The 25709-nt window shown below is 34.7% G+C and overlaps 3 protein-coding genes across 3 annotated transcripts; 1 reads left to right on the top strand and 2 right to left on the bottom strand.

Annotated features, from left to right (window-relative positions):
• Positions 1-1498: 1498 nt before the first annotated feature.
• On the top strand, positions 1499-11560 carry anpeplb (alanyl (membrane) aminopeptidase-like b). The gene is given in 20 exon segments (XM_073850823.1): positions 1499-2173; positions 2651-2799; positions 2868-3013; positions 3112-3232; positions 3976-4130; positions 4897-5004; positions 5121-5264; positions 5376-5444; positions 7012-7077; positions 7157-7290; positions 8023-8105; positions 8211-8347; positions 9335-9390; positions 9465-9615; positions 9698-9786; positions 9865-9969; positions 10066-10233; positions 10319-10459; positions 10777-10858; positions 10948-11560. Coding segments are annotated over 20 exon segments (2853 nt in total). The 5' UTR covers positions 1499-1571; the 3' UTR covers positions 11095-11560.
• Positions 11561-14033: 2473 nt separating this feature from the next.
• arpin (actin related protein 2/3 complex inhibitor) lies at positions 14034-16813 on the bottom strand. The gene is made up of 6 exons (XM_073851085.1): positions 16638-16813; positions 16185-16260; positions 14931-15063; positions 14555-14761; positions 14306-14469; positions 14034-14209 (listed from the first exon to the last, which is right to left on the bottom strand). The coding sequence occupies exons 1-6, from the start codon at positions 16727-16729 to the stop codon at positions 14201-14203; spliced, it is 681 nt and encodes a 226-aa protein (XP_073707186.1). The 5' UTR covers positions 16730-16813; the 3' UTR covers positions 14034-14200.
• A 2316-nt stretch (positions 16814-19129) lies between these two features.
• fam169b (family with sequence similarity 169 member B) lies at positions 19130-23982 on the bottom strand. The gene is made up of 9 exons (XM_073850171.1): positions 23929-23982; positions 23524-23648; positions 21993-22098; positions 21821-21906; positions 21574-21748; positions 20008-20190; positions 19650-19778; positions 19397-19467; positions 19130-19240 (listed from the first exon to the last, which is right to left on the bottom strand). The coding sequence occupies exons 1-9, from the start codon at positions 23963-23965 to the stop codon at positions 19130-19132; spliced, it is 1023 nt and encodes a 340-aa protein (XP_073706272.1). The 5' UTR covers positions 23966-23982.
• Positions 23983-25709: the final 1727 nt, after the last annotated feature.

A 25709-nucleotide genomic window follows, 5' to 3' on the forward strand; every position in this document is an offset into this window, starting at 1 on the left:
TTTTTCAGTCATAAAGAAATAGTTTTTTGAGGAAAACAGTTTAGGATTCCTCTCCATATAATGGACATCAGTAGTGCCCCCGAGTTTGAACTTCTAAAATACTGTTTAAATTCAGCCTCAAAGGGCTCGAAACGATCCCAGCCGAGGAAGAAGTGTCTTATCTAGTGAAACAATCGGTTATTTTCTGAAAAAAAAAAAAAAAATTACAATTTATATACTTTTTAACCTCAAACACTCGTCTAGGTCTGCCTGAACTCGAAAAATTCCCACCTCATTTCCTTCTTCAACTTTAAATTAATATTACATCACTGCAGAAGTACAGACCCAGTGTTTACAAAATGAACAATCAAACACCCTTTACAAAAAAAAAAAAGGTAAAACAGCGATGCAGGATGATTTTGAAAATGGAGGAGAAAAAGAGATTTTCGACATAGCCTAACTGTCTTGAACTGGAAAAAACGTTCACGCAGAACTAGACAAGATGAGTGTTTGAGGTTAAAAAGTATATATATATAAGTGTGTGACCCTGGACCACAAAACCAGTCTTAAGTCGCTGGAGTATATCTGTAGCAATAGCAAAAAATACATAGTATGGGTCAAAATGATAGATTTTTCTTTTATGCCAAAAATCATTAGGAAATTAAGTAAAGATCATGCTCCATGAAGATTTTTTTGTAAAATTCCTTCTGTAAACATATCAAAATGTAATTTTTGATTAGTAATATGCATTGTTAAGTACTTAATTTGGACAACTTTAAAGGTGATTTTCTCAGTATTTAGATTTTTTTCCAACCTCAGATTCCAGATTTTCAAATAGATGTATCTCGGCCAAATATTGTCCAAACCATATATCAATAGAAAGCTTGTTAATTGAGCTTTCATATAATGTATACATCTCAGTTTTGTAAAATTTAACCTTATGACTGGTTTTGTGGTCCAGGGTCACATATATATTTTTTTTTAAGAAAAAAAATGATGGCTTCGCTAGATAAGACCCTTCTTCCCTGGCTGGGATTGTTTGGACCCCTTTAAAGCAGTATTTAAAACTGTATTTTGGAAGTTCAAAACTCGGGGGCACCATAGAATTCCACTATTTAGAGGAACCCTGAAATGTTTTCCTACAAAGAACATCATTTCTTTACAACTGAAGAGAGAAGGACAAGAACATCTTAGATGACAAGGGGGTGAGTACATTATCTGTAATTTTTAGTTCTAGAAGTGAACTACTCCTTTAAGAAAAATTGACTTTAAACATCTAATGCATCTCTTTTCTCAACAACAAAGTTCTCTTTCGTGTTTTTTCCAGCCTAATCTGCGTAGATAGTAGAACTGATTCCAGATGTGGGGCAAAGTGCGAGGGGACACAGAAAGTCCACATGAAATATCATCATACTTATGTTTCTGGCTCATCCATGCTAGTTAATGTGTAATCTCGAAGCTCGCTCTTCTAGGTGTGGTATAGGTGCTTGACGCCTTTAGCAATACATGTATTGTCAAGATCAGAGTCTAAAACCGTACAGCAAGTTTTCCTAGCACAGTTCGTTCTTGGAGGCTTCTCAGAAGGATCAGAAATGGCCAGATTTAGGATGTCCAAGGCCGTGGCTATCGGCATTGGGGTCCTCACAGTTTCTGCCGTTTGTGGTTTGGTGTTGTTGTCTGTGATGTATCAAATTCAAATAAATGAATTCCCTCCAGTGAGTATACCGACTCCAACTAAACCTCCGGTACTTCCAACAGGACTTCCACCGACTCTCAGACTTCCAGACAATGTGATTCCTGAGAGCTACAAAGTCTTCCTTCAACTGTATGTTTACTCAGCGATAACTAACAACTACACAAACCAATCCTTCGCTTTCACAGGGAACTCAACTGTAAGAATAAAGTGTATGAGAGACTCAAAGAGCATCTTCCTTCACGTTCTCGATCTAAACGTGACAACTGTGGAAGTGAGAAAATCGGATTCAAATGAGAAATTATCACTGAGTGGATACAGAATTCATCAGAATGAAAGTAATTTCCTCGAGATCCAACTTAAGGATGTGATGACTGGAAATGAGACCTACTATGATGTTTTCACCAAATTCGAGGGGGAACTTCAAAATGACTTGACTGGGTTTTATGTGAGCCGATACACAAAGAAAGCGAAAGCCGAGGAGGATGAGGATCAAGAGACGTAAATAATTTGATATTTTTGTCTTTCAAAGATTGCTTTTCAAATATGTTTTCAGTTCAGTTAAAACCACACACAGGACAAAATGTGCATGAAACACCTCATGTACTTTTTAGTTTTTAAAATTCATTTTCGAAAACCTTTCTTTATATTCACTGGGGCTATCTTATGTCCAAGAAATGTTTGCTGTTGGTATATATCACACATTTAGTTTTGCGACAAATAACAAATCTAGAACATTCGAATTAAATTACAGTTGTTACATTTTATGTACTGTTTGGCATAAAAATGTCATCAAAAACAGATTCTTCCTAAGATTAATGTTGCTCATTTCTTCTCTAAAACCATGAAAACCTCAGTGTACATTCGCTGTTGTTTTCACATGCGGATATCGCAGTTTTTACGACAAATTAGATAAATCCAGAACATTTGAACTGAATTAATGTTGTTCATTTTTATTTACTGTTACTTCACAAACAGATTCCTCGCCACCAGTCTGATGCAACCCACAGCTGCCAGGAAAGTGTTTCCGTGCTTTGACGAGCCAGCGCTGAAGGCTAAGTTTAAGATTACTATTATCCACAGACCTGACACTGTTGCCCTGTCCAATCAAAACGGTTAGGATCCTTATTATTAGATTAGACCATGTCAGAATTCCACTGAATTTCAACTGCTATTTTTGTTTTAACATTAGGACTAAGCGTGAGACAAATTGATGGAGAAGAATGGAGTGTGACTACATTTGAGGAGACCCAGAACATGTCAACTTATCTATTGGCTTTCACAGTCTTGTCACAATCTGATTTTGAAGTTTTATCGGAAGAGTCTAGTACAGATATAAAGGTATGTTTCTTTTATTTTTAATTGAAGGCACTTGAGTGCCTGCTTATTTTTTCTTTCTGTATTTAACATTTTACTTATATTAAATATGTATTTGCAAGATACGTGCTCGGAGGGAAGCAATTAGAGCTGGCTATGCTGACTACGCCCTGGAAGTAACAGAGAAGATTCTAAATCATTATGACTATCTATTCGGCCTGAAGCACAAACTGAAAAAAATAGGTGAGCCCCACTCTCGATTTCAATGTGTGTTATTTTAATTGCATGTGGATTAGGTTATACTACCAGTCAAACGTTTTTGAACAGTAAGATTTTTAATGTTCTTTTTTTTTTTTTTTGATTTCTATTTCAATATATTTTAAAATTGAATTTAGTCCTATGATTTCAAAGCTAATTTTTTTTGACATCATTACTCCAGATCCTTCAGAAATCATTCTTATACTCTGATTTGAAAAAAAAAAAATTATTATTATTATGTTGAAAACAGGGGAGTAACATTTTTTTTTTCTTTGATGAATAGAAAGTTCAGAAAAACAGCATTTATCTAAAATATATTCAAACAGAAGGTATTTATGTTAAATAGTAAAAATATTTTGGATCAAATAAATGCAGGCATGGTTAGCAGAAGAGATTAAAAAAAACATAAAAAAAATATTACTGTTCAAAAACTGACTTGACTTGACTGGTAACGTAATTCAGCCCAAAATGTACGTATTTTTTCATCCTCATATTGTTCCAAACCTGTATGACTTGAATGTGTTTTCGTATTCATACACTGTAAGCTAAATGGGTTTCAAGGCTGTCACAAAATATTAAAAACAGTCATTCAGATTTGAAACAATAAGTGACAGATTTTTTTAGTTTTGTGTCAACTGTCCTAAATTGAAACAAGCTAAAATAAGAGCATACAAACTCAGGGTTCACAAGATCACATGCAGAATTTATTTTTGTTTTGTTTTTTACAGACCAGATTGCTTTGCCAGAGATCAGTGTTGGATCAATGGAAAGCTGGGGTTTAATTTCATATCAGGAGTCAGCTCTGCTGGTTGAACAAAATACAGCATTGACTTTTGATCACGAACGGGTGGCCACTCAGATTGCTCACGAATTAGCACATGAGGTAAATGTATAATAATGTATTATTCATCACTGACTAAAGTTTACATTTAGATAGATATTTCAGTCAAACCATCTGGTTTTAAAGGGGTTTTGGCTGGTCAGGCTGGGAAAACCAGCTACTTCCACCTTAAACCAACTAAGACCAGCCAACCAGCTTAGGCTGGTTTTAGCCAGGGTTTTTTCAGCATACATAAGTTAAAAAAGAGATAATAGCTTCACCAAAATCCTCAGTAATTTACATGACATTTCAACTGACCCTATAAATAGGCTCTTGACCTTTCTCAAAGACGTGCCGACAGACAAAACAGAACAGGTTACTTTTGGTATAAAACAAAGTCTCCGTTTTCAAATTTTGTCATTTTGTTAGAAATTCAAGCAATAAATACCATAAATGTGGCTCTTTAATGTGTCGTGACAGATCGCTGTAGCGCCTCAGTTCAAGCGGAACGTTAAACAATCATTTCTTCCTCTTATAGCAAAATATAAACATGAATGAACATCATAAAGTATCAACAACGCCACGGAAAGATGTCAATAAACAGTTTTTCAAATTCAGGTCCACTGAGGTTAATCTACTCTACTGTCACAAAATGGGACAAAAAAGCCTGTCAATCAAAATCCCTGTGAAGGGTCAATTTTGTAGCATGATTATATAGTTAATTGTATTTAATTTTTTTGCTGTAAATCTACAGAACAGAACATTTTTGAACTTGCATACCTGTAAATCATAAATAGTCTTTACATTTCATACCTGTGTTTGATTTCAGTGGTTTGGAAGCCTTGTTACCATGCGCTGGTGGAATGACCTATGGCTAAAAGAAGGATTGGCGACATACATGGCATACTTTGGGGTGGAAGCTGTTGGCTGGAACTTAGTATGTTTTGGTTTATTCTACAACAATGATGTTAACTCAATTCTTCAGCTATAATGGCCGTAAATTCATTAATTTAGCCTAAAACTCTGCATGATATGATTCATTTGTGTTTTCAGAGAGATCTATTTGTTCTCAGAGAAACCCAGACTGCCTTTCAGATGGATTCCTTAAACTCTTCCCATCCTCTTAGCACGCAGGAAAATTATATACAAACTACCTCTGAGATCGTAGCACTTTTTGACGACGTCACCTACAGAAAGGTTTGCATCAATTCATTTCTGATGTTCATAAGCTTAGTTTACAAAAAATGTTACAATATAATATTGCACAATAATATGATTTACAAAATGTTTCGTAAAAATATTTTTTAGAGTGCTGCTGTGTTGAGAATGCTGGCTTCATATATTGGTGGTGAGGAAACATTAATGAAAGGAATCAAGGTAAACTGCAATGTGAAAATGGGAAATAAATGTGTGTGTGTGTGTGTGTGTGTGTGTGTGTGTGTGTGTGTGTGTGTGTGGTCTGGTATTCATCACGTTGTGGGGACCAAATGTCCCCATAAGGATAGGAATACCAGTAGATTTTGACCTTGTGGGGACATTTCTCAGGTCCCCATGAGGAATCAGGTTTATAAATCATGCACAATGAGTTTTTTTGAGGAAGTAAAAGTTTGCACAATCTCCTGTGAGGGCTAGGTTTAGGTGTAGGGTAGGGTTAGGGCGATAGAAAATACGGTTTGTACAGTATAAAAACCATTACGCCTATGGAATATCCCCATAAAACATGTAAACCAGTGTGCGTGTGTGTGTGTGTGTGTGTGTGTGTGTGTGTGTGTGTGTGTGTGTGTGTGTGTGTGAATATACAGTGGAGATCAAAATTAGAGAACAACCTACAGTGCCTTGCGAAAGTATTCATTTTTTTCACATTTTGTTATGTTGCTGCCTTATGTTAAACCACTTTAAATTACTTTTTTCCCCACATCAATCTACACTCCCTACTCCATAATGGAAAAGCAAAAAATAGGTTTTTAACATTTGTGCAAATTTATTAAAAATAAAAAACTGAAAAGATCCCGTTGCATAAGTATTCATAGCCTTTTCTGGGACACTCAAAATTTAGCTCAGGAGCATTCATATTGCTTCTAGATGTTACTACACTTTGAGTGGAGTTAAACTGTGGCAAATTCATTTGAATGAGTATGATTTAGAAAGGCACACACCTCTCAGAAAAGGTCTAACAGCTGAAAATGCATATCAGAGCAAAAACCAAGTCCTGAGGTCAAGATAACTGCCTGTAGAGCTCCGTGACAGACTTGCTTTAAGGCAATAATCTAGGGAAGAGTTCAGAAAATAATCTGCTGCATTGAAGGTTCACAGAAGCATTATCCATAATGGAAGACGATTGGAACAACTAGGACTCTAGAAAATGTCTGCCAGCCCCCATCCAAGCTGACAGAGCTTGAGAGGTGAAAAGGTGAGGCAAAGAATGGCAGATAATTGCCAAATGCAGATGTGCAAAGCTTTGTCACATCATACCCAAAAAGACTTGAGGCTGTAAAGGTGCTTCAACTATGTACTGAGTTAAATTTCGAGGTCCTATTTGAAGTTATCCTAACAGGAGTAGAAAAGTGTTTTAAGCATATTTCATGAATTACTAGTATTCTGAAGCACAGTATAAAAACTGTAAGTGAGGTATTTGAAAATTGTGAATTGGTTCAACACTGCAGCTGGAATTACTTGGGTAATGATCTGCCCCAGCATTTTCAAGAAAAGTCGGACTGAAAGCAATCAATCTTATTGAGTGTTCTCTAATTTTGATCTCCCATGTACATATTTTAAAGATTATAATACCACATTAATTATAAAAAAAAATTGTGCCCTTTTGTAGTATAATATGGCTTCCTCAAAAGAACAGAATTTATGTTTTTAAGTATTATAATATTTTTATGTATTTATGAAGAAATTAAGGTATGTTCAGGACTAACTAATTGCTCATTGTATATTTCAGACATATCTTACCAAGTTCGAGTTTCAGACCGCTGCGCACAAAGATCTTTGGGAATGCTTGCAACAGGTAAACTAATGACCACTATTCCAATTTCAAGTTGAAATAATATAAGTTGATAATGACAACTATTTCCCACAATGATCAGGAGACAAATAAAGATGTGGAAGCCTTCATGAGCACATGGATCGAGCAAGTGGGGTATCCAGTAGTCACCATTGATACCCAGAAGGGGGAGTTGACTCAAGAACAGTTTTTACTAAAGCAAGAAGGGGGCCATAAGTAAGTTTAAAGAATCAAATTGATGTTTACAATAGTATAGAGGGTTTGCACTTGCGTCATAATTTGGTCAGTCACCTGAATGTGCGGCCATATTGGCGATACTCGGATGTCAACAAAAGCATGGATTGCCAGTTCAATGTACTACCGAATACGTTTTTTTGCTAATTTATGCTGTCTAAACCATGGATGAAATGCGTGGAAGCTGCTAAATCATATAGAGAAGGGCTTAGTAAACAGGAAGGCCTAAAGTTAATAGGTGGTAAAGATATATACGAGCAGTATTAAGATATTAGCCTAATATTTCACTGACTGGAAATGATAATAAAAACACTAACGTTGTCAAGATTCGTGCCCCGGAAATCCTGGTTCAGTTTGGCCAACCACAAACACCTTTTTCCTCAGACAGTTTTTTGCACTCTTCTCCTTGATTTGTTTTAACTTTTGGCAGTCTATAGTACTCCAAATGTTTTTCTCGGTCTGACCGATCAGTACAGCTCAAAACACGACAATAACTGACCATTCTCGGCTACAATAATCAGCAAAATATGCAAGTTTTATTTGGCATTGTTTACATTCAGTGCTGTCAGTATGGCCGATTCATGACGCTTAGTGAAAACACTCTATACAATCATATTTACTGAATAAATTATGAAACATTACAGAGTCATTTCCTTCGTCAAACTGATTTTTATTGATTAATCACTAAAATATTGTTCATTTTCTTCTTAACAGTATTGCATGGCATATTGATATCAGATACTTTGTATCTAGTGGTTTTTCTGTTAAAAGTTTTATGCTGCAAGTAAGTGGTCCAGGTAAGAAACAGATAAACATTAAAGAATCATTTCAAAATATACAAATAAAACCTGCCAAAACAACAGGCATAAATCTGCTTTCACTGTTTGTTGCTGCTTACACAGCTGAAAGTACACAGTTTGAAGTTAAAGACAAAGATGAATGGCTTCTCGCAAACATCAACTGCATTGGCTTTTTCCGTGTCAACTACGATGAAGAAAATTGGAATAAACTTCGTATGCAACTTGAGAGAGATCATTATGTAAGTATCTTTAAATAAATATTTATTAGTATCCTTTCAAATCAAATTACAAATAACGTAAGCGAGTGTACGCGATCGCCAACGCGAGCTTGGCCAACACGAAGTCCGGTTGAATATAGTCTACTGGACGTGCGCCGTTCAATCGGTCTTGCTGCATCAAACTTCAATAGGCTACTTAAGTTGGCGAATTAAACATATATAGGCTATTCAAACAAGCTAACTCTCACATCAAACTTCATGTATGCTATTACTCCGTTAATTGGAATAAACATACTGACTGACTAACCTGCTGAGCGAGACTCTCTTCAAATGGATGAACTTTCCGGTAGAGCTGAGAACACAACGACGCGTGGAAGTCCGCGGAACGAAAAGTGTACCCTGTAGTCCACAAGAGAAAATAATAGTTGAATTTATACAAAAACTTTATATAAACTATTCTTAATACTGTTGTGAATTATCCACAGCTTTTTTTTTTCAGTAATAGTTGTTCATGAGTCCCTTGTTTGTCACAAACAGTTAAACTGCCCGCTGATCTTCATAAAAATACTCCAAGTCCCACAAATTCTTTGATTTTGCAACATTTTTGTCTATTTGAACCCTTTACAACGATGGCTGTATAATTTCGAGATCCATCTTTTCACACGAGGACAACTGAGAGACTCAAACGCAACTATTACAGAAGGTTCAAACGCCCACTGACGCTTAAGAAGAAAAACAATGTGCTTAGAGCCAGGGGGTGAAAACTTTCTGAATTTGAAGATTATGGGAAATTTAACTGATTTTGTCTTCTGGGAAACATGTAAGCATCTTCTGTAGCTTCAGAAGGGCAGTGGAATGGAAAAGAAATATGCTATATTGGCAAAAATTTCTTCATCCTGTTCAAAAGTTTACACCCCTCTTAATGCATCGTTTTGGTTTCTAAATGGTTGCTAAATATCTAAAGTTGCTTAAATTAGTCATGTCGAAATGTTTTTAATCTATTTTTAGGAAATTCCAGTCATCAACCGAGGGCAACTAATAGATGACGCTTTTAATCTCGCAAGGTACATTTTATCAATTTTGAAGAATTGGCTCACTGGGATTTGTTCCTGCATTTTAACTGATTATTTCTGTATAGGGCTCATCGCCTCAACGTCACTATTGCACTAGGTCTAACCAAGTACCTGCTAAATGAAACTCAAGAGTATTTTCCTTGGGAGTCAGCACTAAAAAACCTGGACCATCTCATCCTCATGTTTGATCGCTCTGAAGTCTATGGTCCAATAACGGTGAGCATAATTATTCATGAATTTGTTCATAAAACAATGAAAACTTTGATACTTACCATTACCTGTACAAATGTATGTCTAGAAATACCTAAACAAGCTAATCCAAAGACTGTACAGGCACTTTGAGGAGTACACAAACAATGGAACCATTCCCGAAAAACACACTGACCAGTAAGCATTATGTTTGTCTTGCTTTATATACATTTTGTTGGGCATCTAGCAATAACGGTCCAATTTTTTCCCCCTCAGGTATAACCAGGTGAATGCTATTTCAGTAGCCTGCAGCAATGGCCTGTCTGATTGCACAACAATGGCTAGCAATCTATTCAAAAGTTATAGAAACGGGACAAATAAGTGAGTTGCGCCTTCAAGATTCAATGAAATTATTGCATTAATTATACATATAATATACATAAATTATATTCACTTGAATGATTTTTTCGCATTTAGCATTCATCCGAATTTGAGGAGAGAAATCTACTGCAGTGCAATAGCTTCTGGTGATGACGAGGATTGGGAATTTGCTTGGAACGAATACCAAAGAGCCACAGCACCTGCTGAGAAAGACAAACTAAGATATGCCTTATCATGTACCAAAGAAATCTGGCTGCTAAACAGGTCAGGGCAGAGATGTGAGCTTTACGCCATTTTAACGCCCATTTTGTTTACTTCATACTCACCGATGACGTTTGTGATACCACAGGTATCTTCAGTACACTCTTGACCCTACAAAGATTAGAAAGACGGATATAGTGTCTACCATAAACTACATTGCCAAAAATGTTGCCGGCCAGCCTCTCGCCTGGGATTTTGTCCGTGGCTATTGGTCCTACATCACCCAAGAGTAAGTCATTATTTTAAGATTGATTAAAATTCAAGTAATGGAAACTGTTGAGGCAAATGAATTAGGGTGTTCAGCTTTGACCTGAAACCCATTATGAATTATGAAATGTAAATCTTGTAAACCCAGACGGGAATAGCTACCGCAATCGGGAAGCTATAACACCCAAGTTACATAAAAGCATTAAAGATTGAGAGCAGTTCGGGGTCCAAAGGGTGTCTTCAGCTAATAGCCCTAATTGTTTCAAAGGTTTTATTATGTAGTTAACTGGAAGCCATAAATATGTGGACACTTGACTAACGATCATTTCATTTGGGCAGGTGTGGAGTGGGAGTCATATCCTTAGGCGATCTTTTAGATGCAGTGACAAAAAGGTTCTCCACGCACGTTGAACTTGAGGAGGTGCTGTTGTCCAAAATTTTGTTACTCTTTAAATTGTGATTGTGTTTGCCCCATTGATCTTACATAAACAATTCAATGTCTTTACACAGCTGAGGCAGTTTCAGAGGGAGCAGGATAAGGACACTCAGGGCCTCGCAGCTCAAGCTTTGGAGCAGGTCATTGAAAGGACTGAGGCCAATATTGAGTGGGTGAAAGAAAACAAGCAGCTTGTCAAGGACTGGTTTGAAAGTAACTGACTTGGGTTTGAACAAAAGACAACTTTCACTGGAGAATTATTCAAGCTTTAGAGAGAACAAAGAATGTGCAATTTTCAAATGGCTGCATAACACAATCCAAAATCTATTGTGTCTACTAGAGAAAAGGCTGAGCATGAATGTTTAGCACAGCTTAATTTATGCCTTTTCTATAATTTAGTTGATATTACTGACTCAGTATTGTTTACAGTGATGAAATCACATCCAAGCACATTAAAAAAGCACTGCATGTTATTATTTTTGTGTAGTTTAATTGAACTAAAATACGTATAGAAATTATGAAAGGTAGTATTTTGAAATTGTACATTTTATATAAGCACAGCCATCATTTTGATCACTGTGACTGATTGATTGAAAACTGAATGTGATGTGTGTTTTTATGCAACCTGATATTTTTATTGTAGTAAAACATGTGAATCTTTAAATAAAATGCAATCTTTTTACACAATGGTGCATTTATACTCTAGTAGATCTATGATGTTATGATTAGAAATGCATAATATATCAAATATAATGAATATTTATTGTGTATATTAAATATTTAATTGTACATGTTCATCTTCAGAATTGAAATTTACCCCATGGTTTACTCACCCTCAAACCATCCTAGGTGTATATGATTGTCTTCTTTCAGATGAATACAATCAGAATTATATTAAAAATGTGCTGGCTCTTCCAAGCTTTTTAATAGTAGTAAATGGGTGGTAATATTTAATAGTTCAATAATGCAATAACATGCGTCCATCCATTAGAGCTGCATGATTTTGGATGAATTGAGAATCCCAATTGTTTTGTTTCAATTAGAGATCACGATTCTGAAGTAAGCTAAATAACATGTAATTTATTAGAGGCTGTGACAAAATATTAATTGCTGCAGTCTATTCAAAAAGGTTTTATTAGTTTATATGACTTATAAATGACTTATATATGACTATTTAAAAAAATAGTTTGAATGAATGATTCAATGACACATAAATACTTACTGAGTTACTGAATGAAACAGTATTTTTTGACAAATCTCTTGAATGAACGATTCAGTGACTCACTCAAATACTTGTTTCATTACTGAAGGATCAGCATTTTTGAACGAATCTCTTAAATGAATGATTCAATGACTCACTCAAATACTTGTTTCATTACTGAAGGATCAGCATTTTTGAACGAATCTCTTAAATGAATGATTCAATGACTCACTCAAATACTTGTTTCATTACTGAAGGATCAGCATTTTTGAACGAATCTCTTAAATGAACGATTCAGTGATTCACTCAAATACTTGTTTCATCACTGAAGGATCAGCATTTTTGAACGAATCTCTTAAATGAATGATTCAGTGACTCACTCAAATACTTGTTTCATTACTGAAGGATCAGCATTTTTGAACGAATCTCTTAAATGAACGATTCAGTGATTCACTCAAATACTTGTTTCATCACTGAAGGATCAGCATTTTTGAACAAATCTCTTAAATGAATGATTCAATGACTCACTCATAAATACTTCACTTGTTTCATTACTAAATAAATCAGCATTTTTGAACGAATCTCTTGAATGAATGATTCAATGACTCACTCAAATACTTGATTCATTACTGAAGGATCAGCATTCTTGAACAAATCTCTTGAATAACCGATTCAATAACTTACTCCTAAATACTTGTTTCATTACTGAATTATCAGCATTTTTGAACAAATCCCTTGAATTAACTATTCAAAGACTCACTCAAATACTTCACTTTGGTTCATTACTGAATGATCAGCATTTTTAAATGAATGTCTTGAATGATTCATTCACTCATAGATGTAAATACTTCACTTGTTTCATTACTGAATTAATCAGTATTTTTGAACAAATCTCTTGAATGAACGATTCAATGACTCACTCAAATTCTTAACTTGTTTAATTACTGAATGAATCAGCATTTTTGAACAAATCTCTTGAATAAACTATTCAAAGACTCACTCATAAATACTTCACTTGTTTCATTACTGAATAAATCAGCATTTTAGAATTAATCTTACCTTCGACTTACGTTTTCCAGTATTTTGATTGCTACATTAGACATCAGTGTTTATATCATAACTATAAATGGTTGAAATAAATGGTTGACAAATGTCTAATAGACACAGACAAAGTGTTGTCATTTAGAAATAAGACAGTGTAGGTGATTGAATGGAGATCTTTTAACGATTAATAATGTAGCTCTACCATCCATCATAAAAAAAGTACTCCACATGGTACCAGGGAATTAATGAAGGCCAAATTGATGCATTTTTATAAGAAAAATATCCATATTTAAAACTTTATAAACCATAATGAGAGAGAGTGGAGTCCAGCAGATAAAGTAGGCATAAGCGTCTGTGAGAATTTGATAGTCTCATGAGAATCAAGTTTTGTTAACAGCAAAGAAAAACTCAAGTCTCCTCTTGACTTATATTGAAATCCTTCGACATTTTTTTCTTTACAAATACTCGTTTTTTATTTTTCAAATTGTGACTAGTGTTTTGGTTTGTCCTCTGCTTTGTGCTCACACATTTGTCCCCAGGTTCACCTCCTGCGTCATCTGCAGGAACGCCACTATGGGGAAGGTAGAGATCAAAGTTTTTAAAGTTTTAAATATAGACGTTTTTCTTACAAAAATGCATCGATTCACTTAAGAAGGCCTTTATTAACCCCCTCAAGCTGTGTGGAGTATTTTATAATGGATCGACACACTTTATTGGGCTTCTATTGGACTATTAAATATTAACATCTATTCACTGCCATTGTAGAGCTTATAAGAGCCAGGATTTTTTTTTTTTTTAAACTCTGACTATTCGTCTGAAAGAAAAAAGTCATATACACCTAGAATGGCTTGAGGGTGAGTAAATTCATTTTTGGGTAAACTGTCCCTTTAAGGATTTGTCTTGAATACACACATAAACTACTTAAAAGTCTTTATTTTACAATGGCACTTTTGCTGTTTACTGTGATATTTTCATGTGATAACATACTGAATACTGACTGCGAGGTCTTGTTTTGTGGCGTAAATATACTTGGAGGACAGATAAGGCACTGTGATGCAATCCTTGAAGCTCAAGGGTGTCATTCAGTCATCCTGAAAACAAGATCCCACACAACATAAAACAAGTTACAGGTTTGCACAAACAAATCCTTCACTGGATCTTTGCATTAGCTTTACAGAAAATCTTACCCATTCTTCATCGTCTGCTCCCTCACCCTGACTGGCACTCTTCCCCGTGCTTTCCTGATCTGCTTTGTTAGCCATTATTTTCTCTGTCCACGATGCTCCAGCGTTCTCATCTCCTGCAAAGTTGCACTTTGTCACTGTACCACCGTCCAGTTTGGCGAAGGAAACTAGACAGACAAAAACAGACAGAACAGCACATGTAGCCACCTTGATTTACATAGAAATGTATACTATTTTCAGCATTGTACTTACAAATAAAGGGCCCGTCTCCATTCGTTTTGAGACGGACTTCTTGGCCTGGCTCAAGCTCTGTTTTATGCATCTCTGCTTCTGAGATCCAGAATGCAAAGGCCTGACTTGGACAGTGTTTTGCTGTCACTTTAACCAGCTGGTCCTTATTTACAATGTCACTCAGTTGGCGCTCATTTAGACAATCTGTTTCACCCTTAGCCTCCACTTCTGTGTTGAGACACAAACCAACATAACATGCATATAATTGTCTGCTTCAATACATATAAGCATATTACTTACAAGAGAATATTCAACTGTTTATTATTGTGTGGTAAAACTTAAAAGTACAAAAAACTGGTTCTACAATTTAAAAAAAATGGACATTATGGTTACTTACTGAAGGATGACATCAGATATCCTGTGTTGACCTTCCTGGTATCACTGAAGTTCGGTTCAATCTCATTTCCTTTCGAATCATATTTTCTGCGGTGGATTCTACATGGTTTGATGTACAAAACATTATAGCGCTCCTGAAATGACCACAAATTAAGATAATAAAAAGGATATTAAACTTACAAATTTGAGGTCAAATGTTTACATATACCTTTTGGCAAAATAAGAGGGATCATACAAAATGCATGTTATTTTTTATTCTGACCTGAATAAGATATTCAAATTCAATTCAATTCAAAATTTACCTGAATGATCCACAGCTGCGTTTTTTTGTTTAGTGATAGTTGTTCATAAGTCCCTTGTTTGTCCTGAACAGTTAAACTGTCCGCTGTTCTTCAGAAAAATCCTTCAGGTCTTACAAATTCTTTTTTCAGCATTTTTGTGTATTTAAACCATTTCCAACAATGTCTGTATGATTCTGAGACTGAGGAAAACTGAGGGACTAATGGTAAATTTAACTGATTTTGTCTTCAGGGAAACATGTAAGTATCTTCTGTAGCTTCTGAAAGGCAGTACTAAATGAAAAAAAAAATATTTAGGCAAAATAATAAAAATATGTTCAAAACATGTTTAAAAGTTTACATCTCTGGAGCAATAGTGAGCATTTGAAACTTCTGTAATATTTGCGTTTGAGTCCCTCAGTTGTCCTCAGGGTGAAAAGATGGATCCAAAATCACACAGTCATTGTTGGACGGTTCAAATACACAAAAATACTGAAAAAAACAAAGAATTTTTGTGACCTGAAGGATTTTTCTGAAGAACAGAGCAAAAATGTACAAAAAATACACTAAAACGGTAATATTGTACAATAGTATTTACTTTTATATTTTTATATAATTAAAAAAAAATCTATTGCACTATATTTTAAAATGTGATTTATTTCCAGTGATAGCAAAGCTGAATTTTCAGCATTATCACTCCTTCAAAAAATTGATCCTTCATATATGCAGATTTGCTGCTCAAGAAACATTTACTATTATTATTAATGTTGAAAACAGTTGTGTCTCTATATATTTGTAGAAATGGTGGTACATATTAAAAATAGAAAGTTCAAAAGATAAGGATATTTAAAATAGTTGTTTAATAAATAAACGTGTGAATGGTGATGTAGATTAGTACGACGGCGTTTATTGAATGGCCATGATTCCAGTAAAAAAACTAAGTTTCTTAACTGAGGAAGAGTTTTAAGTTCTCTAACCTTTCTGTTGTTCACATCTGTTATGACATGCCGTGACAGATCGACGACCGCCCCCTCTAAAATGACACCATGACCACTGGAAAGAGAATAGTATAAATAAAACACAATGCAAGAGCCATTGAGAAAGCGATAGTTACCAAAAAAGTACCGTGGTAGCCATCATTTCCGACAGGACGCCATACAGTAGTAACAGTCGTTGTTATTAGGCTACAGTAACTTGTTATTAACCACTGCTTTCACATACAAAAATATGACAAAATATTCTGAACGCTGCACGGTGTTAAGCAGATCCCATATAAATGTACTTAATGTATAGTGTTTTTACGGTATTAGCTATAACTTGGCATTTGGAGATATGGAATATTTGTAAGGGAGACTATGGAGAAGTAAACCAGGCTGGGCATTAGATGTCGACTGTCGTGCAAAAACTATGAATACACTTTAAAGTATTACCTCTGGTGAACTAATGGATCCCATGTGGAGGACAGTTTCTCATTATGGACAGGTTTGTTTAATAACGCGGTGTTGTCATAAATGCGACTCATCTTCTGCCGATGATTTGGATTTCGTCGAAAGCTCTGCTACTTCCTGCTTACGTCACCGTGAAATCCCTATCCGTGCAAAAGCGTGGTGACCGTACTTCGCATTTGTTATTCATACACACAGTTACAGTACCTGAGAGAGAAAAAAAAGTGTAATTAAATTACAGTTTCTTATGAAAATGTAACGATTACAAAGAAGTTACATCGGAATATTTTCACACATATATAAATTTGATTGATTTATTTCCAAAATCGGATTGACTGCTCTACAATATGAGACAGCAATGTTTGAAGAGTTTAGAACACATGCTTATTTTATAACTGTTTTATTTCCTATTTGGGTTTGTCTATATGCTTTATTATTTTTTTAATTAACTGTTTTTTCATGGCATTGTTAAATGCCAGTGTTTCATAGCTATGCAAAGATTTGATTTCAAAAACAGTATCAGCTACTAAACTATATCTTGTGAGTTGAAATCTGTATTTAACCTTAGAACGATGTCAAAGTAAAAAGAAGAGCTAAAGTCTGATTTTGTAGTGGCTGTGCTTTAAAATTAAATGACTATAATCTCAATTGATGAAGGATGTTGAAAGTCTGACAGAATGAGTGGTGAGTCCTACTGCAAGGTTAAACCTGCCTTTAGAAAATGTTAACATTTAAATTTAGAAAAGTAATCAAATGTAATTTTAAAAATGTAATGTTAATTAAAATGTGTGTGTGTGTGTGTGTGTGTGTGTGTGTGTGTGTGTGTGTGTGTGTGTGTGTGTGTGAATACACTACCAGTCAAAAGTTTTTGTACAGTAAGATTTTTAATGTTTTTTAAAGATATATCTTTTGCTCACCAAAATAACTTTTCTATTCCAATATATTTTAAAATGTAATTTATTCCTGTGATTATAAAGCTGAATTTTTAGCATCATTACTCCAGTCACATGATCTTTCAGAAATCATTTTAATATTCTGATTTGCTGCTTAAAAAAAACATGCATTATTATTATTATTAATAACAATATTAAGTTGAAAACATAGTAGAATTTTTTCAGGTTTCTTTGATCAATAGAAAGTTCAGAAGAACAGCATTTATCTGAAACAGAAATCTTTTGTAACATTACAAATGTCTTTATCGTCATATTTGATCAAATTAAAGCACCCTTACTAAATAAAAGTATTAATTTCTATAATTATATAAATTATACTGACTCCAAGCTTTTGAATGGTATTGTGTGTAATTTTACAAATGCTTTTTATTTCAGATAAATGCTGATCTTTGGATTTTTCTATTTATCAAGGAATCCTGAAAAAGAAACTATTCAATCCTTTCAAATTTTGAAAGTAATAATAATCAATAATAATAAATGTTTCTTGAACAGCAAATCAGCATATTAGAATGATTTCTGAAGGATCGTGTACAGTGAAGGCTGGAATAATGAAGCTAAAAAAATTAGCTTTGATCAAAGAATTTTGTTTTAAATAAAATTTTATGTTAAATTTTAAAACAGTTTCAAATAGAAAGCAGTTAAATAGTAAAAATATTTCACAATATTACTGCTTTTGCTATATTTTGGATCAAATAAATGCAGGCTTGGTGAGCAGAAGAGAATTCTTTAAAAAACATTAAAAATCTTACTGTTTGCGGGCGTCCCGTGTTCGAATCCCGACTCGAGGACCTTTCCCGATCCCGCCCCCTATCTCTCTCCCACAATGTTTCCTGTCAATTCTGATCTGTCCTATCATAATAAAGGCAAAAACGCCAAAAAAAAAAAAATCTTACTGTTCATAAACTTTTGACTGGTAGCGTAAATAAATAAGAGAAGTGATTTTTCGTTCTCTTTTTTTGTATATCTTTCATCCAGGCATGTTTCTTCGTGTTTCAAGAACAGCGATTATGCTCTTTATTACACAATAAAGTTTATATATTATATAAAAACATTATAATAAACCACTAACTAAACTGTTACAATAAACACACAATAAAATAAAACCAGCCTAAAATGTTACACTTTATTGTAGTAAAGATATACCCATAAAGCATAGCTTTATTTTTTGAGAGAGATTTGGTCTAGTCTAGCTGCATATTCCTTATATAATCAATAAAAAATGGATATGGCTACATGGATATGGCTGCAATATGGCTACAATAAGGCAATAAAATGTTCATTTCTATTATCCAGATAGACTTGGTATGACAGCCTGATTACCATTTGGCAATCAGTAATAAATTTTATGGTAAGCTTTATGGCATGACAATGCCTGAGACTGCTAGCCAAATTACGCAGAAGGCAAATCTCAAATAGATGTTGCATACTTTTTACCAACATCTCGATACTTTACCAAATGAGTTCCATCTTGAATATTTAGGCTCTCTGTTATGGCTTGAAAGTACATTGCCAAATAAATAAATGTTAAGCCCTGGCTTTTTTAGTCCCTGTGTCAGTTTGATCAGCCGGTCGCTTCTTTCCTGAGCTCAATGTGTCTTTGAGACTGACTGATGATTCACATTGTTCCAGGATCCCCTGCAGAAATAAGTAAGAATACAATAAATGGCTCATTTTGTCATTATATTGTAAGTATTATAGCCCCAAGGACTGAGCTGAGCTGAGACAAACTTACGGTAACAGCCAGTAAACTGTCCCTAGATAAGCTTAAGTAAACTTGAGATAACACCATACCTCTTCCTCTAAATCATCTTCACGTCTTCCGTCACTAAATGAGCATTGTGGACTCTGCTCTGAGTCTCCACCTGTAAAAAACACCACCTCAGAGATAAACGACCTGAGCATTGCAATAATAGCCATGGAGCATTTATATAGCACCATAAAACACAAACCCAATAAGTATTTAGAAGCAGAGCTCTTTCTCACGTGTTATGAGTCAAATGTCTCACTTCATAACCCAACCAATGTCATCAACAAAGGTTCTTACAGTGTTTTGGAATATCCCGCAGCTGGATATTTAACCACACATTGCGTCTCTGAGCCCATCCACCTGGGGCTTCCACCTCATAGAGACGGTCTCTTTCTTCTTTGTGGATCTCGAGATATTTCTTGCAAACTGTAAACAGTTATTTCAACAAGTTGTGTAAACTTACGGTGCCAGGGTTCGATTACATAAATATTCACAGATAAGAGCCAAGCTACAATCTACCTGTACACAAAGCTATTAAAAATGATCAACAATTAATCAACCAACCAACCATAAAACAATTGTTTTATTGTTAATACGATTATGCTATCTTTATGCTTACCAACCCCAAATCCTTTGGACGTCACTGTTCACATACCTCCATACATGCCAGGGGACAAAGGAAAGCTAATTCCTAGACTTGACTCAGAGGGTTGAGATAAGCAGAAATCCTTCAGCATCTGTAACGCGAGCCCATTTCTTCTCCAATGAGGGCGAACAAACAGTGTGTCCAGCACAGGGAGCTGATAACTCTGGCCAGTGCAGCCATCACACAGGCTGCCTATAGAAAAAAACACACACACACACACACACACACACACACACACACACACACACACACACACACACACACACACACACACACACACACACACACACACACACACACACACACACACACAAAATTTGTATACAGTTGAGGTCAAAAGTTTACACCCCCTTTCGGAATCTGCAAAATGTTAATCATTTTACCAAAATATAAGAGGGATCATGTTATTGTTATTTAGTACTGACCTGAATAAGATACTTCACATAAAAGATGTTTACATATAGTCTGCAAGAGAAAATAATAGTTGAATTAATAAAAAACTGACCCGGTTCAAAAGTTTACATCCCCAGCGTTCTTACCTGAATGATCCACAGCTGTGTTTCTTATTGTTTGTTTGTTTAGTGATAGTTGTTCATGAGTCCCTTTGTTTGTCCTGAACAGTTAAACTACCTGCTGTTTTTTAGACAAATCCTTCAGGTGTCACAAATTCTTTGGTTTTCCAGCATTTTGTGTATTTGAACCCTTTCCAACAATGACTGTATGATTTTAAGGTCCATCTTTTCACACTGAGGGACTCATATGCAACTATTACAGAAGGTTCAAATGCTCACTGATGCTTCAGAAAGAAAAAAAAAACATGCATTAAGAGCTCGGGGTGAAAACTTAAATTTGAAGAGGCTAAATTTAACTTATTTTGTCCTCTGAGAGACATGTAAGTATCTTCTGTAGCCTCTGAAGGGCAGTACTAAATGAAAAAATATCATATTTAGGCAAAATAAAAAAAATGTACACATCTTTATTCTGTTCAAAAGTTTTCACCCCCGGCTCTTACTGCATTGCTTTTCCTTCTGGAGCATCAGTGAGAGTTTAAACCTTTTGTAATAGCTCCCTGACTCCCTCAGTTGTCCTCAGTGTAAAAAAAGACAAATCTAAAAGTCATACAGTCATTGTTGGAAAGGGTTCAAATAGACAAAAATGCTGGAAAACCAAAGAATTTGTAGGACCTGAAGGATTTTTCTGAAGAAGAGTGGCCAGTTTAACTGTTCAGAACAAACAAGGGACTCATGAACAACTATCATTAAACAAAACACAGCTGTGAATCATTCAGGTAAGAACACGCTATTAAGAATTAAGAGGATGTAAACTTTTGAACCAGGTCATTTTTATAAATTCTATATGGAAACATCTTTTATGTGAAATATTTTCTCAGGTCAGTACTAAATAAACAATAAGATGCATTTTATATGATCTCTTTTATTTTGGTAAAATAATTAACATTTTGCAGATTCCGAAAGGGGGATGTAAACTTTTGACCTCAACTGTCTTAGTAAAAAAAAACACCCACCACGAATCTCTAAGCATGCTAGAACAAAAAAAAAGAAAAAAAGAAATTACCCTTCTTTTTGACAGTGTAGAATCCTACCGCTTCTCCATTTTGCCAGAGGATTTTGCCATGTTCCCACAAGGAATAGGCCGAAAAATATAGGTCTTCTTCAAGAGACCTTTCTAGAATACCAAACACAACTTGACTGAGCAGGAATAGCACAACTCTTTCCATCACTGACTCCACCTGGAATGACAATGTTAAGATTATGATATTTCTAGTTAAAACAGCAAGTTTGCAAGACTAAGTGTTACTCACCAACACAAGTCCACGTCTTGATTTGTTCGATGTCTTCAAAACATCACCAACAGGCCACCATTTGCCTTGCAGGTACAGAGCAACCACTAAAAGAATAGGTTATGTATTATCCAAAATGAAACACAATGACACAAAACAGGTAGTGAAATGAAAAACGCAGCATGCGCCGGACCTTGGGTTTCATCCTCAGGTGTGTGGAGAGCAAGAATGAAATGTGATAAATCACCATCTCTCAGAAACGCAAGCCGGCCAATGTTCTCACAAGTTACTTCCACCTCCTATTATCACAAACATCACTGTTTGAGGAACTGAAATGAGGAAATTAATCATTTCTGTCTCAAATTAGTGAGCTGCCAACCCACACTGTCACAGCATTTTGGTCATCTTAGATGCTGGATGGGCTAGGCAGCTAGATTTTAAGACAAAATTCTCTATTGAATGCAAGTGGATCATTCTGTGTCAAATCAACCAAATTTAAAAAACATCCCCGGCTCAAATTTTTGATTTTGCTAATATTTTTTCTAAAGAAAGATAAACGTATAGTGATGAAAGCCAAAATATTAAATGTCATTTATGAATATATATGAAATGGCAATGGAGATTCAGAATCAAATTACACCAACATAGATGGCACCAACATAGGTCTGTTAGTAAAATCTGTTGACTGTAGCAATCTTTGTTGCATTATGCGCCTATGGTGATCATTCAAAAATGGGGAAACAGCACTTTTCAAGTTTTATCTCCAAAGTTTGCATGCCTGAAACTCAAAAAGTGTTAAATATATCTTAATGCCCTTTTAGATACTGGGTCTTAACAAACTTTTCCTTTTGCATCTTTAATTTAAAGGCCCTATATGATTTGTTTCCAGAGATTTCAATAAGGCTTTAAGAGTAAATTGTTAAAATGTACACAGTTTCAGTAGTCAAAAACCAAATGTGGGTCAGTTTGAAAAAAAATAAATTATTTTCTTTTAAAGAGGAATGTCTGAAGAAGAAATAATGTTGAAACTAGAGATGTATCTTGGTCCTTCTGTCAAGACAACTGCACTGTCTGTCTGAGTGCCATAAATATTAATTTTTCAAAGTTTGTGTGCCTATAACTTAACAAGTATTTAAGATATCACAATATGATTTTAAATTCTAGTTGTTAATAAACTTTTTTTGTTGGAATCTTAATTTTCAAGGCCCCACATCATTCAGTCCCAGAGATATGGGGATCTTAATGAGGCTTCATGTCTAGATTGTTAAATATTAGCCATTTTCAGTCGTCGAAAACCAAATGTTGGTCACTTTGTACAGCTAATACTTATTTTATTTAAAGAATAAAGTCAGAAGATGAAATAATGTTGAAATTAGAATTGTATCTTGTTTCCCCTCTATCAAAACACTGGCACATAGAGCAACAAAGATTGCTAAAGTCAACAAATTTTACTAATAGACTTACCAATCTCTGTGTAAAAATAACATGATGATGCTGCCATCTTTTCGAAGTCATTTTTACCCCCTTGTGACTCTAAATCTCAGGTGAAAATTGCCATTTTGACCTCCCTCTACAAAATAGTAGATTTCTCAGTAAATATTAATCAATGACATTTAATATTTTGGCCTTCTTCACTATACATGTCTGTCTGTCTTTAGAATAAATTTGAGCAGGAGAGCTCTGGTTGAGTTTAGACTAAACCACCCAAGTTTGTTTGTTCTGACTTTTTCTCCGTGAGGAAGGGTGAGAGGCACGGCACCGTCTGACTTGACACAGGACAGGTATTCGTCACATCCTGTGCTCAACTCGCCATAATGCTGCACAAGTAGATCCACTGGATAGGGTTTCACTTGAAAGACGACATTTGACACCGTTAATAACATGGCCTTTTAATTTCATGATCTCACATATGGCACATTTTTCAACATTGCTAAATGACTTCATTAGCACTATTGATTATGGCAGAACTGCGTTTATGTGACGGTTGACAGTCTGACTGGATACTAAACAGTAGCACGAAAGCATGTTTGCTTGCAAAACAAACCTTTAAAAGTCCCTTTAAAATAATCAGTTATAGAAATGCTTGCATAATCAGTTTTTAGGAATGCTCTTAGAAAGTCTGTCCTTACCTTTAAAACTATTCTCCAGTTTAGAGTTGGATTCCATTTTGATAGCTGTTCGACCTTTGACTGTTTCTCAACAAACGTGCGCCATCTAGTGACTATAAAGTATGAAGAAGATAAATAATTCAGTAATATTTTACAGTCCAGACGTCTTCGTGGATACATAGGCCTAGACAGAACTTTAATGACTGAAATTCAGCGTTTTATAGTCTGTTATCGAATGTATCATTATAATCCTTATCACCAGGATTTATTTTGGTCCTCAAACACAATTTTTTTTTTAAATAAATAACTTACATATTAACCAAAAAAGGCATAGGCTGAAGCCTTAGCTTATTTTACCTTTTGAAGTGTCACCTTCAAGTATTACATATACAAATAATTCATTTTTGAGTGAAGTATTATGTTTATCATTTTGGAAAGTAAACTACACCTTAATTCCTTGTCATGTTTTTTTACAAAGACATACAGAGACATGTTAGACAAAACTGTATTCGTTGTATATAAATATATTAAAATATTATAAATTAATGTTTAAAGGTCTTAAAGGGATTATTAATACAGTTGAAGTCAAAAGTTTACATACACCTTGTAGAATCTGCAAAATGTGAATTATTTTAAATAATAGGGATCATACAAAAAATTATTTAGTACCGACCTGAATAAGATATTTTTATATTATTTTTAGTTCACAAGAGAAAAATAATAGTTTCATTTTTGAAAATGACCCTGTTCAAAAGTTTATATACGCTTGATTCTTAATTCTTTATTATCTGAATGATCCACAACTGTTCACTGTTCTTCAGAAAAATCCTTTAGGTCCCACAGATTCTTTGGTTTTTCAGCATTTTTGTGTATTTGAACCCGTTCCAACAATGACTGTATGATTTTGAGATCCGTATTTTCACACTGAGGACAACTGAGGGACTCATATGCAACTATTACAGAAGGTTCAAACGCTCACTGATGGTTCAGAACGATACACAATGCTTTATGAGCCGGGGTGTAAATTTTTTGAAAAACTTTTTTTTGTATTTTGCCTAAATATTTATTTCTAAATATATGTATTTTTTATTTAGTACTGCCCTTCAGAAGCTACAGAAGATACTTACACGTTACCCAGAAGACAAAATAAATTGAATTTACTCTGATCTTCAAATTAAAAAAAGTTTTCAGCCCCCTGGCTCTTAATACATTGTGTTTTCTTTTGAAGCATCAGTGAGCGCTTGTATCTTCTGTAATAGTTGCATATGAGTCTCTCAGTTGTCCAGTTGTATGAAAAGATGCATCTCAAAATCATACAGTCATTGTTGGAAAGGGTTCAAATACACAAAAATGCTGAAAAACCAAATAATTTGTGGGACCTAAAGGATTTTTCTGAAAAACAGCAGGCAGTTTAACTGTTCAGGATAAACAAGGGAAACAAACAAACTGAACAACTATCACTAAACAACAACAACAACAAAACACAACACAGCTGTGGATCATTCAGGTAACAACACAATAATAAAAAGGGTCATTTATTATAAATTCAACTATTATTTTCTTTTGTGGACTATGTGTAAACATCTTTTATGTGAAATATCTTATTCAGGTCAGTACTAAATAAAAAATAACATGCATTTTATATGATCCCTTTTATTTTGGTTAAAAAAAATAACATTTTGCAGATTCTGCAAGGTGTACTTTAAACCTTTGACTTAAACTGTAAGTGTGCCTGTTCTCTCTGCCACCTTCCTCTATTAAATTAAGCATTTAAGGTTACAAAACTACGGAGCCCCTTACGT

This window comes from Garra rufa, chromosome 11 (genome assembly GCF_049309525.1).
Source record: "Garra rufa chromosome 11, GarRuf1.0, whole genome shotgun sequence".
Lineage (NCBI taxonomy): Eukaryota > Metazoa > Chordata > Actinopteri > Cypriniformes > Cyprinidae > Garra > Garra rufa.